Consider the following 15600-nt stretch of genomic DNA (forward strand, 5'->3'; position numbering starts at 1 on the left):
ACAGATAAAAACGACACTCGTAGAATAACACGCGGCACTACCAACCAAACACATATTCTAGTGCTCGCGAGATCATTGTGGTGTCGTGATGTAGCGCGGGCGGTTCGGGTAGGGTCACTTGTCGGCCACTGGCTGAGGCCCGGTACGCCTGCACTAGAGGACGGGCCTGGAATTTGCACGTGTTCTCGTTGTTTGACATGTCGCATGGCTCGTCAAGTGGTCCACCGGGCTTCACACCCACCATGGTGTGCGCCCCAAACACCTTTCCATTCTTGCTCAGGGCCTTCTTTGCCTGTAGCTGGGACTGGTAGCGGAGGTACATCCAGTTGCCCTCAGAGCTCACCTGTACATTTAAGCAAACAAAGGACATCGAACGATTGCTCTTGCAATAACATTTTCGTTTTTGTTTTTAACAGTACTCTCAAGATCTTTGACACTGCAGACAAAGTGCATTCAGTGCTTCAACACAGCGAATGAGACCTTGACCTGCAGGTGCATTTCCCATCAGACCAAAGAGCCCCTCAATGACCTCTCAGTGGATCAACAGTCGTCTGTCTTGACTGTCGGTCCAGACATTTATGGCTTTTCCGCAGAGCATATGAGGACCTCTAGTGCTCAACAGTAATAAATGCATTAGGTTCATTTTCATTTGGTGTTCATCTCTTTTATACCTACATATTAGTACAGTACATTAGATGCGAATTCTCTGAGAAACTTTATTGTACACATTCCAAACTAGCAGCTGAATGTAGCCTCCTTCATACTGCAAATACGGCCCTTTCATATGCCACCTAGCTAATGCAGTAAAAAATATAGCACTACATCCTCTGCTGTTTTCTAGCTGCAAATTTTTCCCACCAGTAATAATATCCATCTTTTTTTCCCCTTGATTTCATGCACCACATGCACCTTAGAAATATTTAAAAATTCCACAATCCCTTTAGTGTAGACTTCATAAATCCTAGTGTTTAGAATAACATTCCAGATTCAAACTAATTTAAAAGTTTTCAAATAATTGTTGCTTTTTTTTTCTGTTCTTTTTTCTTTCTTTTCTTTCTTTTTTTTTTTTGCTAGAGGACTAAAAAATTGGCTTTCCTGATGCCTGGATGTGCTGTTTAGGTGGCAAAATGTAATGTTGTGGATTGAAATGGTGACTGGGCACGAAAGGGTCAGATCCGAGGTGTATTTACCCTCATAAGTAAGGGACAAACAGCACGCAAGAAACTACGATATTTGTATGCCTCTGCTGTACTCTCCCACTTTGATCCCGAAGGTCTGATATTTAATCGAGCGAGAACAGATTTGCGAAAGGGCACCATGGCTAACATATTTGAGTCTCAATGAGATGACAACAACACAAATTCCCCAGTCGTTTCAGCCGAGAGAAATCAGCAACCAGACCAAGGCAAAATTATGAGGCAAAACAAAAAGCACAATTTCAAAACAGAACAAAAATCAATGCACAGCAACAACAAGAATTCTGTTTTTGTTTGTGTGGTTTCAAATGTTTACAAGGCTAGCTGAAAAAAAAAAAAAAAAAAAAAAAAACAAACAGTATTTCTGGTATGGATCGGCTAGTAAACTGACCCCAATAAATGTGACGGACACATTGCAACATACTTATTACAAGAAAATGTTGCAACCTGTTCCTGTGACATATGATGTAAAAGAATACTTGTCACAACATGGACATGACATTACAGTTTAACAAGTCTTTCTTGTAATATTTCATGCAGTTCTTCGTGCCTCTCAGTATGGAGAAGTGCATTTGCTTCCTGTTGTTTCATAGAGCAAGTTACTTTTCTAATAATGGTATGTCCGTGCGAGGGAAACTTCGGGTATGCGTGAAAAGATGTACTGCATGCACACATGGAAAGTTAAGACGAACTGATTAACATTGACTGCATTCTGCAAAGCTTTCCAGCAACAAAAACCATCTGAACCTCAGCCGTTTGTTTTCACTCACAGAATGAATACCATCTCCTTGAATTTCACCCCAAGCGCTCACCTTGTATTTGACGATTGTGCCGTACTGAGAGAACTGCTGTAGAATGTACGAGCTGTGGGCAGGTAGATACCTAGGGTGAAGATACTCAATTAGCGCTGTTTTTGGTACCACAAAAACAGCTAGCACAATGAGAAAACACTAAGTCGTGAGTTAGCACCATGTCATTGCAGTACGTATCGCAACACAACAGTGCGTATCTACAGAAAGATCATTAGCTCAAGACCACTTTCTTGCATGTGCCAGCAGGAATACATCAAACGTACCATTCTCAAACTGAGCTCTACAGGCCCATATATGTATCTCAATATCAAGTCACATTAAAGCCTAGTAAATACCACTGGACAGAAATGTTTCGTCTCATAAACTAACAAAAAGAACCTCTCCCAGTCTTATGCACATGCAAATATGCATGAAATAATAAAAAAAAAAACCTTAAGTATGCACAATGTGTGAAGAACTGAAGCTCCAGGAAAATTTTCCAACAAAAATTACCCTGGTTCATAGAAACTTTGAAGATGGCAATGTCGGCAAGGACATAAAGTATACACAAAGACAAGGACAAAAAAAAAAAACCAGAAAAACCGTGGTTCTAAAATACTTTGGAGCCTTATGCATCCAGGTTCCCTTTTGCATCACCTTCAGTACATATAATAAGAAAGATAAAAGCAAATACATATAGAGGCTGGCTGTATACGTACCCAAAAACTGTGACCCACGTGCCGTCCAAAGAGGAAAGTGATGACCTTTCACTGTAAAAAGCAAAAGTGAAATGTCGTTGCTCATATAGATGAAAGAACAAGGTCCTGACAATAGTCTTGAAGAGAAATAAGACGGCAGGAAACCACTGTGCTCTGTAGACCACAGCAAGTTAGGCCTATCTGCTTTACATATATGAATGTCTACCTCGCTGCATGAGTTAGCACTCCTTTGTGAGGTCATGACCGTGGGCAAATGTATACCATTCTGCTGGCTCATTGTAACGCCTATATAGGCATATGATAATGAACAACTAAAAGAAGCTTAGTGAATTATAAACCTAACTGTACGCAGAGTTAATGATAACCTACAGTATATATTACTGTATGTTGGCTATAAGGGCCGCTGCACTGGAGCTCACTGGATTGATTTTGGTGCAGGATTACTTGACATGCACTGGCTTCGCATGGCAAAAGCCACGTTTCAATGGCGGCAAAAAGCAAAAGGTACCCACGCGCTGTGCAATGTCGGTGCACGTTAAAGAACGTGAGCTGAGCCACTTTGAGATGCCAGTCCCCACATACTGGCTATTGCACTTCGCTTTCATACCCCACATACCAGCACTAAACTAAATGGGGGGCTTTTACAATTCACTTCCTCCAAAACGAAGCTGGCATCACATGGACACAGCAGCTGGGTACTGAAATTACCGAAATCCTTGTGGAAGGTACAAATAATTAAATCAGCACATTTCTCAGTATAGTAATTATTTTCCTTTCATGCGCAACATTTCTTTCCATGCCCATTTTAAACCCACAACCCTCGTAATACTGGTTACAGAGGGGTTAACTGCTTTGAGTTTAGCTAGTGTACTTGGTCCCAAGACAACTGAGCTCTTGCTTCACTTCTGGTACGATCGAATCCAACTTCTCTCCACAGACAGGCCATACAAGATCCAGATTGCACTACAAAAAGTGCCAATGAGCTCTGACGGTTTCTGAGCAAATTCTTCGAAGATTCTGAAGCTTTTTCCACTGGCATTTGGCTTCACTTTCTCATTTCTGACGCTAAACAACTAACATCTTAAAGATAAGGCCCACACACTGCGCCAACTCATACTGAAGAGCTAAACTTTTTCTTTTCTTCCCATTTGAATTCTAAGACTAATTTGCACCACGAAGTCTAATGACCGACAGTTTTCAACAAAACATGACAGCAGAAAGGCATTGCGGTGCTTCAGTCAATGCCTGCTGCAACGTAGAAGCATTCCATCGGCTGAAGCACCAAGCTTAAAAGATAGAAAACAACCAATCCAGTGTGCCGACCCCATGGTAACCATGATGTCATAGAAAATATGAAAGTACCATGGTTTAGTCTGAGCTCTTATTCATAGGATTAAAAGGCAAGCTAGCGTTTGGCATCCACTCTGAAATGTCCACTAGTGAGGGGAAAAGAGTAGCACTTACCTTGGGCTGAAGAGTGTGTCCACCTGTCCAGAAATATTGAGGTTGCCAGATTCCTGCAGCACGCCTGAGAGACAAAAATGACAGCTCACGTGAACACCAAGCCTGACGGTACGCACCGCACACACTGCAGTCAAAAGCATATTCCTAAAACACCTGTAGGAAAACAACTAACAGCAAAGACATTAAAAAACAGCTAGGCAGAAGAAAAAAAAGAAAACCTTGCCCAATGACAAAAAACCGAGAGGTATGAGTGAGCAGTGTTCGAGGCCAATTTGATTAGCAAAGCAGGTTCATCCTGCGTCAACAAACCCCGTTTCACTGACAACCAAAGAATTAGTTTTTGTGTGTGGCCACATGATGTCGGCATTTCTGTCACATGACAGCATGATGGTAGGTGTATTTAATGTGGAATTGCGTCAGTAATTGATCAGTTGAAAGTCAGCGCGTGTGCTGTCCCCGTCTTTCTTGTCCATGCTCGTGTGCACTTGTACATTGTTACAATGCCCCAACTCAACCAACTTCCTGTGCTCTTAGTGCTCTGTTGTTTACAACAGACTTCACAAGGGTAAGACAGCTGAATTACAGATGCTTCCACGTTTCCAATATGCATGTGCCTGAACAGTAGCAGTGGTGCTGAGCTCAGGCACCTGTTCCTGATGCTACAAGTGCTTAGGACACAAATGAAGTACACGTGTACACCATAGATAAACTGGTCACCGACAAACGCCTGAAAAAATTCATTAAAAGAAAGCAGCGCACGGTAGAGCAAAATGTGTGGCACTCACTTGGAGAGTCCTGACACCAGCTGTCCTGTGCCTGGAAAGAAAAAAAGGGGAAGCCTGTTTGTAGCCAAGTAAATGTATGTGCAGTTATGACAGCACCACCACTGCCAAGTTTATTTTCCACCAAAAAAAGAAATGTTATCACATTAACAGTGCCCTTAGCTGGAGGTAGAGACTTTGTCAAAAGTGTAGAGCCCAAGGGGGGTGTGCTTCTAAGCCACTTCGTACGGCTTGCAATGCATTCCCAGTGTTCCGAATCTCTAGACAGTAACAAGAATTTTTGTCCTACCCTCTTCAATGGGAAGGACCTCCACTAATGCTAAATCAGCGCCACTAGATGGCTCAAAGGCTGTACAAGTACTGCTCTGAACAGGTTACAAGACATTCTTCAACCAGTCTTCGAGCATCACTTGTATGCAATTTTGAAATTTACTTTCTTCTTTCATTCACTTTCATTCATGATCCCTTCATGTGCATCACATTCATTTCAACAGCAGATTCTGTGCAAAACGCAGTGCCTTGACAGAAGCCATATGTACACGTACAACTTGATTGTTGATGCTACAATTATGCTGCTATGTGTCACACACCATGAGGGGTGCACCTGAGGCGAGTTAGGTTTAGAGAGCTTAATGTCCTAAAACAACATCAGCTAGGTAAGACATCACAGTGGAGGGCTCCAGATAATTTTGCTCTTATACGGTTCTCCAATATACCCTGAAATTGCACAGTACATGGGCACCGTGCATTTCACACGAATCAAAATGTGGCCGTCATGGCCAGGATCGAACCCACATGTTTGTGATCCCCAATCAAGTCTCTGCAGGACACACTTGAAACAATGACTAACAATGAATAAACAATGGCTAACCCTCTCAGGTGGCTCAGTGGCCATGTACAAAATTAGGCCAAAAAATCTTGTTATTAACCGCACGATTCAGTCAGCGTCAAACAGCATTGCACAGGTTGCAATTCTGTTTGCAACCTGTGCGATGCAGTGTTGCACTGCACTGCAAGCACACAAAGCTGCTGCAGACCAGCTCAAAATAACCACTTATTTCTTGTGCCTGAAAAAAAATGGTGTTCTGTTGCAACTACTTGAAAAGTATTGCTATCTTAAATCAAGGTATTAAATAGTTTTTCGTAAAACTTTCCAAGACTATTATGCCTGGCGTCCTTCTTGGCGTCCTTCAAGAGGTGGCATCACAAAACCACCTGCCAAAAGCCACCTGCCACTATCAAATCAATCTATTAAAGCAAAAGCATTGGAGCTCCAATAAAAGAAAAACCCGCCATCCTTTAAAAAGTGATTTCATACAACGCGCAGCTGCTCTGTAGGTGGAAGTTGGCAAGCAACCAGGCCCTAACAGTGACTGGTCGGCGTGGTGTGCAGCACCACAAGACCAATTGACCCGGCCAAGTTTGCAGGTGCCGAGAGCAGCGATGGTAGGTTGGACCCATCACCTCCTACAAGTGCTGAACAAAAATTAAAGGCTACAGAGAGCATGTCGTGCTGCAATGAAAGAAACTTACTGCAGCAACATTCCTTGTGACAATATCACATTCCACTCTTAGCGTGAAGATTTTTTTTACTTAACGTTCATTGCAGTCCATTTTGTTTCACTGGGGTCTAACTGCATTTGCAAGATTGCAGGCAAAAAGCAAGTGAGAGATGCATACCAATGTACAGGACAGGGGTTCTGAAAAGAGGCTCTGTCTGGGTGGTCCCGACAGTGGAGTCGCCGCCTGTTGCCGAGTTGTATTGGGCGTCCCATCTGTTCGGGGGCTCAATGCTGTCAGCCAATCAGATGCCGGGCTCCGGGCATCAGATGGCGGCCCCGTTAGGATATTAGGCAGACAGCCAGCACTGGTGCCACCAAATGTGCCCCCTGCACAAAGGTGACCCACACGGGGCAATGCTCAAAAATGTGGCCAATGAAGTCTGCCTCAAATCGTATTTGCTTCTGATCTTTACTTTTACGCTTTATCACTGGCGCTGCAAGGGTCCACCTTTTGTTGGCTAGGCAGGTAGGAGCCAGAGTAATCGTGAAATGTCATAACCACTACCTGCTGTTGCCACACAGCTTGCGATGAACATCGTCTTTCCACAACCACCAAGCTCACTTGTTGCTATCGTTGCCACCAAGTTCCTCAGTTTCTTGTGAACATAGGCCAGCCTGATGAAATGTATATTTGAGCACCACATCAGTCTGCTCGTCAGTGGCCCGTGGCATTGTAATCAAACACTCCTATCATTTCCTTGTGCCTCAGTGGCTATGGAATTAGACTTCTGGGTCCGAGGTAGTCAAATTGCTCATTAAGCTCATAATAAATGTCACGCTGCGTCAAAATTGTAGTCATATGCAAGTTACTCATGCCTGGCATCGGCACATCATTCCAGTTCGGTTTCTTGTGATGTCCATCATGCTGTTTTTGTGTTACTTTTCATCAAGACAAAAGGACAGATGAAGTAGCTGTGAAACCAATGCAATCTGCTTTAAGTAGACTGGACACGTGGAATATGTCCTTAAGCACAAATATACCTGACTCTGGAGATCGACTGCGAGGAAAGTGTCACCATGTGATGCTTGCACTGTTATTTGCTAATAAAAACAAGACGCAAGACTCTTCACTGCAGCCAGGACCCCTTCAACAAGTCCTAGTTTAGCCTATAGGCAAGCCGATTAGTGAAAGCAATGTCTAAATAGCTTTACTGCCATGTCCATGTGAAAATGTGTCATTAAATTTTAAACTAAATAAACCATAATTTACATCCCCTTGTCACCTCTATGTGGGTGGTCCAGCAGTCGTGCTATTCCAAAACGATAGCATTAGAAGCCTCGCTCTTCATAAAATGAGAATTGCGAATTTTCTGAGAATTTTCTGCCTTAAAAGGGCCATCAATGATGACTTCCTGCAAGCTCTTAACATTTATCCGCATGTTTTTCAGCGCCTGGGAACTGAAAGGTTAAATTACCTTCCCATGTTTCAGTTTCCAGAAGTTTACATTGACATAAACTGAAAAATAAAATAAAAAACCATGCTGCATCAGTGGGCATTTTTTTTACATCAAAGCAATAACTTATGACTGCCATACTCAAGTCAGCAGATATGATGGATACACCATGCTGCTCACGCCAAATGATTTTCATGAAACCGTGGTTAATCTGATTTAGCCATGGTGAACAATGTTTCATCTACCGCACCCTGCAGTGTCATGCCAGAAGATCCACGGGGATTATCCACAATGTTGTGAGAATCGGTTGATGCCATGAAGGTCCTTTTCGCTGAGGGTCGCTCAAAGGGTGAAAGAGACTTTTTTCTAGAGCTCTATCCGACTACAGTTACTGTCATACTGTTTAGAACATCTGATATCGTGTTTGCAATTTAACTTATGCAAACAAATACAGCCAATTTACATAGTTCAGTGAGCAAACATGGCAATTAACTCAGCCTTACAATTCTTTTTTCTCAATAATTAGATGAGAGACATGATTACAACCAAATGTTGCTACTGGAAGCACCCAAGGATAAGCGTAAGGCACAAATGTGAAAGCATCAATACAGACCTTTCTGTGTCTCGTGATATTGCTGCGTACCAGCTCTAAGCTTTTCGTAAAAAGGACAGCACCATGTTTTTCAGCGGCACCTGCTTTATCCTGAGCAGATAACTGCAATGTCAGACAACTGCTCAGATGCACAAGTTCCTCGCAGCAGCATCTAGCACTCACAGTCACACCGGTTTGAGACGCTTGCCAAATGAACATGTGATCACATACGTTGACACGCACACGTCATGCTAGTCTGCAAGACAGCTGCTGGCCCAATATGTGCGTACTTCACCCGGAAAGAAACCACCTCAACAGTAAACAGAAACTATTTGCACATACATTTTCCATATGCATGTGCAGGTTGAGTGCACAGAAAGAAGCAAAACAACACAATTTGTCACAAGTAAAGCACACACTTTATTCTGCATTGGGAATAGTGCTAGCAGGATCAGTCTGCACCTCACAGTCAGCAAGACCTGCAGAGCCCGCACGTCGACCAATGTCAAGCAGCTGCCTCAATACGGCGTTCTCAGTGGACAGACGCACAAGGGTCTCTGTCTGGCGGGCACCATTAGCCTCATCGATCTCAGCAGCACGTCGCATCACCTCGGCCATCTCGCACACCTTGTCGGCCAGATGATGGCAGTCGCGGGAGCCTTCCCCAAGGCGCTCCTCAGCCTGACGCACTGAACCCAGTCGCGCCACCTACGTGACACCCACACACACCACACCTTTGCAACCAGCAGCTTGGACAAATGACAACAATCTGTAACACACTGTTAATTTCTGCCTTCCTCATTGAAAACCTGTCTCAAAGAAATACAGACTCCCTGCCTTCTAACCTCAAAATGGAAAAGAATGCTGTCAGTTCTATGACGAAATCCTGCTACTTGAATGTAGCCTTTCAGGAAGCTATACCGATATACCGAGCAGCTCTACATGTGTGGCAAATCTTGAGACTAATGCTGAACCTGACCCAACAAACAAAATCATGCCCACTACTCAGACCCGCAATACCAAAGCAGCAAGAGCAGGGGGACTGTGGGAGCCCCAGTCAAACTGTGAACCTGCAATCTGATGAATAGCACAGCTGAGCTTTTGTGGAAGTACAGACGACCATCTCATTGTTACCTCTGCACCTCATCACAAAGTGACACACACCATGAGCATGTTTCCTTCCTCTGGAAAGAGCACATACTAATTTTTTTTCAATTCATTGTGCTCAATGGCTTTTCTGAATGCAGGAGTCTAGTGCATATAGTAAAAGAGTGCACACTGCAAAGTATCAGAGCTCAACTTTGATTTTGTTGCACAGGTTGCAAAGGTTACGAGAATGACAAGACTGCCCCGCCATATGCGCATGCTTGCCTGCTCTCGGTACTTGGCCATGATCAGCTCGAGGGCCGACTGGTGCTCCTTGAGGGCAGCCACGAGCTCGCGATTCTCCTGCTGGAGCTCGCGCATGTGCCGATTCTCTTGCTGAATGGACAGCACGAGTGCGGCACGTGGCCGCGGTGTGGTCGCCACACAGCTCAGCTGGGCCAGCTCTTCATGGTATTGGCGCATGGCTTCCACACCCTGGCTCACGGCTTGAGCCTGAGCTAGGAGCCGATCCGCGTTGCCGTCCTGTTCGCGCAGGCGGCCCACGAGGCGCCGCGCCTCGCCCAGAATCTGCTGCACGCTCACGGTGGTGCTCATCATCTGTGCCGCTGAGGTCACTGGCACAGGCCTGCGTGTAGCACACACACAGCCAGGCAGCTCTATAAGGGGCCACTTTACGCAATTGAGACTCAACCCTTCAAGTGTGTCTTTGCATCTTCAACTAGTGTTCAGACTAGGAATCCAATGTAACAACAAAGTAGCAAGTGGAGGGATGCCAATTGACCTAAACTAACTGGGGTTTTTTAACTTTAACAACAAAGTAGCAAGTGGAGGGATGCCAATTGACCTAAACTAACTGGGTTTTTTTAAAGTACTTGGAGTGTTTTGCTTCAATCAAAATAGAGACGCCACAACTATGATCAAACCTGTGAACTTATTCTCAGAAGTACACTGCAGCCACTGACCAAGTGTTACCATGAGCGATCAGAATATGCAGCACATGCTAATTCAAGGGAAACGAGGGAAGGGGGCAAAAAATACTTGAAGGGCTCATGAACACTGCCCCGTTACCCTCAAAAAAAAAACAACCACTGCAGCGAGCCAGGAAACTAAGCAAGAAAGAGGCAATCCTTTTATCACCCACTACCCCGTTCCATGATCCACGATGACAACGAATTAAAGGGGCTTTAAAAAGATATTTTTGCTGTGCCAGGTAGAGAGATGGCAGCCTTTGAGTCAAATTTTTTAAAGCTGTGTGGACACTATAATTTAGAAATAATTTTAGAAGTCACTTGTCACAACTGCTCGCAACATATCAGGGCGACACCTCACCATAGGTATCAGCTGCTCCATCGTCACTGATGTGAACTGGACCATCTTGGTCTAACCTCTCATTGGACGCACTCAAGTAATGCGGGTGGAAAGGGGCATGGCAACGTCCAGTTGCGACATATTTTTATTTCTTCTTTCACATCGATGGGCATCGAGTTGAGGGGGAAAGAAGGAGCATTATTTTTACTGCCGATATTGTTAGTGTTAGGGAAGCCAGCTTAAAATGTCGGAATACTGAATGCTGTGCAGAATTTCTAGTCTTAGTAAATATCTTTTCATGGCCTATTGAACAGGAAGACACATCCGTTTCTTAGGCACAGAAAAAGGATGAACTACCCTTTCTTCAGTGAGGAGACCACCCTCCATGAGTAACAGAAGGAAAATCAGGTGCTGCTGCCAGGAACTTATTTTCTTCTGGACCACAAACTTGAAATCAATGCCAGGCATATTCTCCGCTAGCCATTATTTCCTGATAATGAAGCCCTTTATGTGATCAAGAGCGATAAAAAGGGAAGCTTGCCATCTGGCCTTGCCTCGTGCATAACAAAATAATGAACATGTCTCTAACATCAACTGTTTCCCCCTTTCACTTAAACCCATTAACCGTCATGACACGTTATGCCATGAGTTAGGGATGTACTTTTTTGTGTACGGAGACTGACTACCAGAATCACCATCATGAGAACTGACCTGCTAGGCTAACCACAAAAGGAGGTACGGTCAACATGCAGTTTTGAGGGGCAGGCTCAAGACAACAATATGCCATAGGTCTACCAGAAGTTCCATTCGCCTACGAAACAGCCCTAAGTGCAATGTGTCTTGTCATCCAAACATTTCGAAGGTGCAGTAGGTGCTCAAGTAGTGGCCTATGAATGATCAAAATCTGTGCCTTCCAACGATAAATGGTCGACAAGGCCAAAGTCAGCAGGTGATAAAGGTGTTTGAAAAATGCACCATAGTGATGCCCCAATGTGTAGTGCCACAAGGGCACGGCTACACAAGAGTCAATACTCCAGTGCATGCAGGCCACCCTAGTTAGAGGCCGTGCGCCAACCTGGTGAAAAACTGCTTTCCCACAGAACATACAATTGTGAGGGCTATGCAACTTTGCTTTCATAACATCTCCATCAATAACCAGAAAGCAGTTTTCATCAGTATGATGCAGCAGATGAATGTGAGCCAATGTGCAAGCTTGAAGAGCATCCCTGTAGCTCCTGTTCAATGCTGGCCAAGCTTCCACTCTGCCTAGAGCAACTTTTATTAGTCACAGGGGTTCAAACAAACAGGCGATACAACATTGTGGCCAGAACATATAAATGCCACTTGATTTGATACAAAAAGGTAAAAGCAGGACTTTCGTTGCCTGGATTCACCACAGCTCATTCAACATAAAGCGATAATGGAAATGCAAGATCGGCTACATCCGCCGCTTTTGCGGGTGGCCCTGGTGAACACTCCCAAGATTAGGTAACATGCAACAAAGTATCCATCAAATTAGAATATAAAATGGCCACTGTTGTGGCTCAGTTGGTAGAGCACCGCACGCAATATTCACAGGTCGCGAGTTCGGATTCCACTGGGGGCATGTAGTTTGGTCTTCTACTTTCTAACCGATTATCTTTCCGCCAAAAATTTATTACACTATTTTATTTTTCTATCAACACCAAAAATGAGCAAAAATATTTTTAAAAAAACTTCCTCGCACTTTTCCTGGTTCCCCCGACACCTATACGACATGCTACTGCTGTTCAAAAATACAGTCAACGCAGCACCTACACCATGCAAACACCGGATAGGCCGAATGACAAGCTGTTCACCCAGCAGGATAACGTTTCGAGTGATAAGTCAAGAGCATGGTGCAACCCTTTTTTTTTTATCCCCCGAGTTGTAGATTTCCTCAAGGTAAGATATGCAGTCGTGCCCCATCCAAAAGGCAGCAGGAACTCCACTTAGTGGCATAGGAGCAAGCCCTGTTGGCTCTAAACTTTCACAAAGGGTGTACATGATAATGCTTCCTTTTAGTCAATGTCGGTACACTGCACTGCCTATTCCAGTACACTATTCTAGTAGGATAGTGCTAGCATCTGCATAAACCTAGCTAGCAGTCTGTACTAGTCCCATCATCATTCTTGCAACGTAGCTCTGTGCTATGATTTTCAAGTATTTGATATGCCCCAGCTAAGTAAACAAGAGGAAAGTATCAGGTTCATATGTGTAAACCAAAACATTAAAATCACCCCCTGTTTTCCCAAGGATCCTAATCCCACATTACTTACATTTACTTTTATTTGTTTATTTAACAATGCTGCCAAGTCGCCTGACTTCAAGCAGGAGTGAACACACACACACAAAAAGGACCAACTACATCCCATAAGATTACGAAATGAAGCAAATGAAACTGGACAGAGTACAAGAACATGTATGCATTTTCTTCAAATTTTTAATAAATGCATCATGCATCAACACTGGGGCAACCGAAAATGTGTTTTTGGTAATTTATTACAGTCGCTTAAAAAAAATAAAAATTTGAAGTGTATGTAGTGGCATATCCTTGGATCATTTTGCCGTTATCGAAACGTAAGCTAGCGCGCTAGGTGTGAGCGGTTAAAAAATACATTACATATTTTTCTTCTTTTTGTATCGAGTTATGCTAGAGAAAACATTGCACGTAATTAGTTTAACCAGATGTGGTCCGCTCAGCAATTAAAGGGCCACTGTCCAGGGAAGGACCTTTTAAGCAAAGGAGCCCAGTGTTTCGATCAGGTACCGGAGATAGTCTGTGCAAAATGCTACAGTGACACGCGCGCCGCAAAGCAACGAAAATACAAATCAAAGCTCTCTCATGCTCTCCTTCGGGAAGCCAGCTTCCCCGTGTCCTGCGCTGGCCCTCGAGCCAGTTATGACGTACTTCCCGAGAACGATGTCCATTGGTCCGTCTCGCTGACTGACGGGAGGATGGGTGTCTACGCTTTTTCCTCGCCGCGGCCAGACTGAATCCATTATGAATCCAGCGGCGCGCGCTCCCTCACCCGGGAGTTTTTATATATATATATATCAGATCAATCAAGGGGAAATGAGGGTGCTCGTTATAATACATGAAGGAAAGAAGCCAACAGTCGGCGAGGCCAAGGAAAGCGTTGGGGATGGTACTTTATGTCTCTTTTTTTTTTTTTTTAATGTTTTACTTGGATAATCACAGAAATTAGTAATGTAATCTGTTAAGGAGAAAGATAATTAGACACAAAGTAGAAGACCCACCATCGGCACGTTGTTTTTTCTTCTACTTTGTGTCTAATTATCTTTCCCCTTAACAGATTACATTACTAATTGCTGTGATTATCCAAGTAAAACATTAAAAAAAAAAAAAAGAGACATAAAGTACCATCCCCAACGCTTTCCTTGGCCTCGCCGACTGTTGGCTTCTTTCCTTCACATATATATATATATATATATATATATATATATGTGTGTGTGTTTTTTTCTTCTTCTTCTTTTTTTTTTTTTTTTTTTTTTTTTTTTTTTTTTTTTTTTTTTGCGCTCGCGGAGTGCCACGCCTTACCTCCCGCCAAACGCGGAGGAGGAAGGGGAATTTGTCTCGCGGAGGCTAGACGACCTCGGGCAGGAGAGTGAAAAACCTTTGCAAGGGAACGGAAGGAGAGAAGCATGACAGAATCGGGTGATTGCGGTGGCTGTAACTGCGTTATTAGTTACTCTTTTCAAAAACATTTTGCGGCCTTGCGTTCTAGGGGCGAAGTCTCACAGTCACGGGGAAGAAAATATTTTCGACCGGAGGGTGGACAGTGGGCCTGTAATAAACTGTACATGGCTCTTTAGCTCATGATCCATGGCAGCATGTGCAAGAAACAAAAATGGGTCCTGAGCCAGAGGCTGCAAGGTTGCTTTTGCCTTAACTCAGGAGCTATTATCTGAATCGACACGTTGTGGCAGTCTGAGAGATTCAACAATATCACGAACCGCAAGGGCGCAACAAACAGCACAATTATTTTTTTTTTTTGATGATTCTATTGTGTTAATAGCGTGCAACGTCATACGTGATCACATGTCCATTTGGCAAGGCAACGAACTCTTGCGTGGAGGATTTTCCGTGCGAATTGTGAGGATGCAGAGCACAAATGGCGCCAAGGTAGCGCTTGTTTCCAGTCGCTGCTGCAGTAAAACCCGATGATGGGGGCAGGCTCACCTGAATGAGGTGTTCCCGGTGTGCCCGCGTACATGGCCGAAGACTCGAACGATGCTATCGACACCGTTGTGGTAAACACACACCTGTCCAAACACGGGAAGGCATTCAAACGGTGAGCAACGGCCACAGTAGCGCGGAATCCGACGTCCGAACAGTGATAGAAAAACAAAAAAAAGAAAACAGCAAGCTTCGGATGTACAACAACCACTTTGAAAGAAATAGCGCACTGATACCTCGCTAGCTACAAAGGCACAAGTAAGAGGGAAAATAAATACTCACACAGTCGCTGCCTGCTCCCTGCTCCGCCTGAAGAAAATTTTGATTAGCGACTTGACTTTTGATGGCATCGACTTCGACTGGTGCTGGCTTTTGAACAAAAAAAAAACCTAATCTATTTGCAATTCAAGTAACTTCTAACGTTTATTCAGTAAAATAAATTTGATAAGCAGAAATTATTGTTAAA

General features: G+C 43.9%; 2 protein-coding genes across 2 annotated transcripts; both read right to left on the minus strand.

Moving 5' to 3' along the window:
* Positions 1 to 15563, minus strand: LOC146181435 (nucleoporin NUP35-like). The gene is made up of 8 exons (XM_084576471.1): positions 15417 to 15563; positions 15138 to 15220; positions 6633 to 6841; positions 4956 to 4986; positions 4171 to 4234; positions 2707 to 2757; positions 2009 to 2078; positions 1 to 343 (listed from the first exon to the last, which is right to left on the minus strand). Exons 1-8 carry the CDS (start codon positions 15482 to 15484, stop codon positions 38 to 40), a joined length of 882 nt encoding a protein of 293 aa, XP_084432597.1. The 5' UTR covers positions 15485 to 15563; the 3' UTR covers positions 1 to 37.
* On the minus strand, positions 8897 to 15466 carry LOC146181436 (FGFR1 oncogene partner 2 homolog). Its single transcript, XM_084576472.1, has 4 exons — positions 15417 to 15466; positions 15138 to 15220; positions 9872 to 10232; positions 8897 to 9208 (listed from the first exon to the last, which is right to left on the minus strand). Exons 3-4 carry the CDS (start codon positions 10202 to 10204, stop codon positions 8921 to 8923), a joined length of 621 nt encoding a protein of 206 aa, XP_084432598.1. The 5' UTR covers positions 10205 to 10232; positions 15138 to 15220; positions 15417 to 15466; the 3' UTR covers positions 8897 to 8920.
* Positions 15564 to 15600: the final 37 nt, after the last annotated feature.

Source organism: Amblyomma maculatum, chromosome 8, assembly GCF_055883805.1.
Source record: "Amblyomma maculatum isolate TAMU_Amacu chromosome 8, ASM5588380v1, whole genome shotgun sequence".
Lineage (NCBI taxonomy): Eukaryota > Metazoa > Arthropoda > Arachnida > Ixodida > Ixodidae > Amblyomma > Amblyomma maculatum.

What these genes read in the sequence shown, in the direction of transcription:
- LOC146181436 (XM_084576472.1), bottom strand. Translation starts at nt 10,204, where the DNA reads ATGATGAGCACCACCGTGAGCGTGCAGCAGATTCTGGGCGAGGCGCGG. An exon ending in TGGCCAAGTACCGAGAGCAG is followed by an intron (nt 9,209 to 9,871) that starts GCAAGCATGCGC and finishes GGTGTCACGTAG; the next exon opens with GTGGCGCGACTGGGTTCAGT.
- LOC146181435 (XM_084576471.1), bottom strand. Translation starts at nt 15,484, where the DNA reads ATGCCATCAAAAGTCAAGTCGCTAATCAAAATTTTCTTCAGGCGGAGC. An exon ending in ACCGGGAACACCTCATTCAG is followed by an intron (nt 6,842 to 15,137) that starts GTGAGCCTGCCC and finishes ACCTTTGTGCAG; the next exon opens with GGGGCACATTTGGTGGCACC. An exon ending in ACGTGGGTCACAGTTTTTGG is followed by an intron (nt 2,079 to 2,706) that starts GTACGTATACAG and finishes TCTTCACCCTAG; the next exon opens with GTATCTACCTGCCCACAGCT.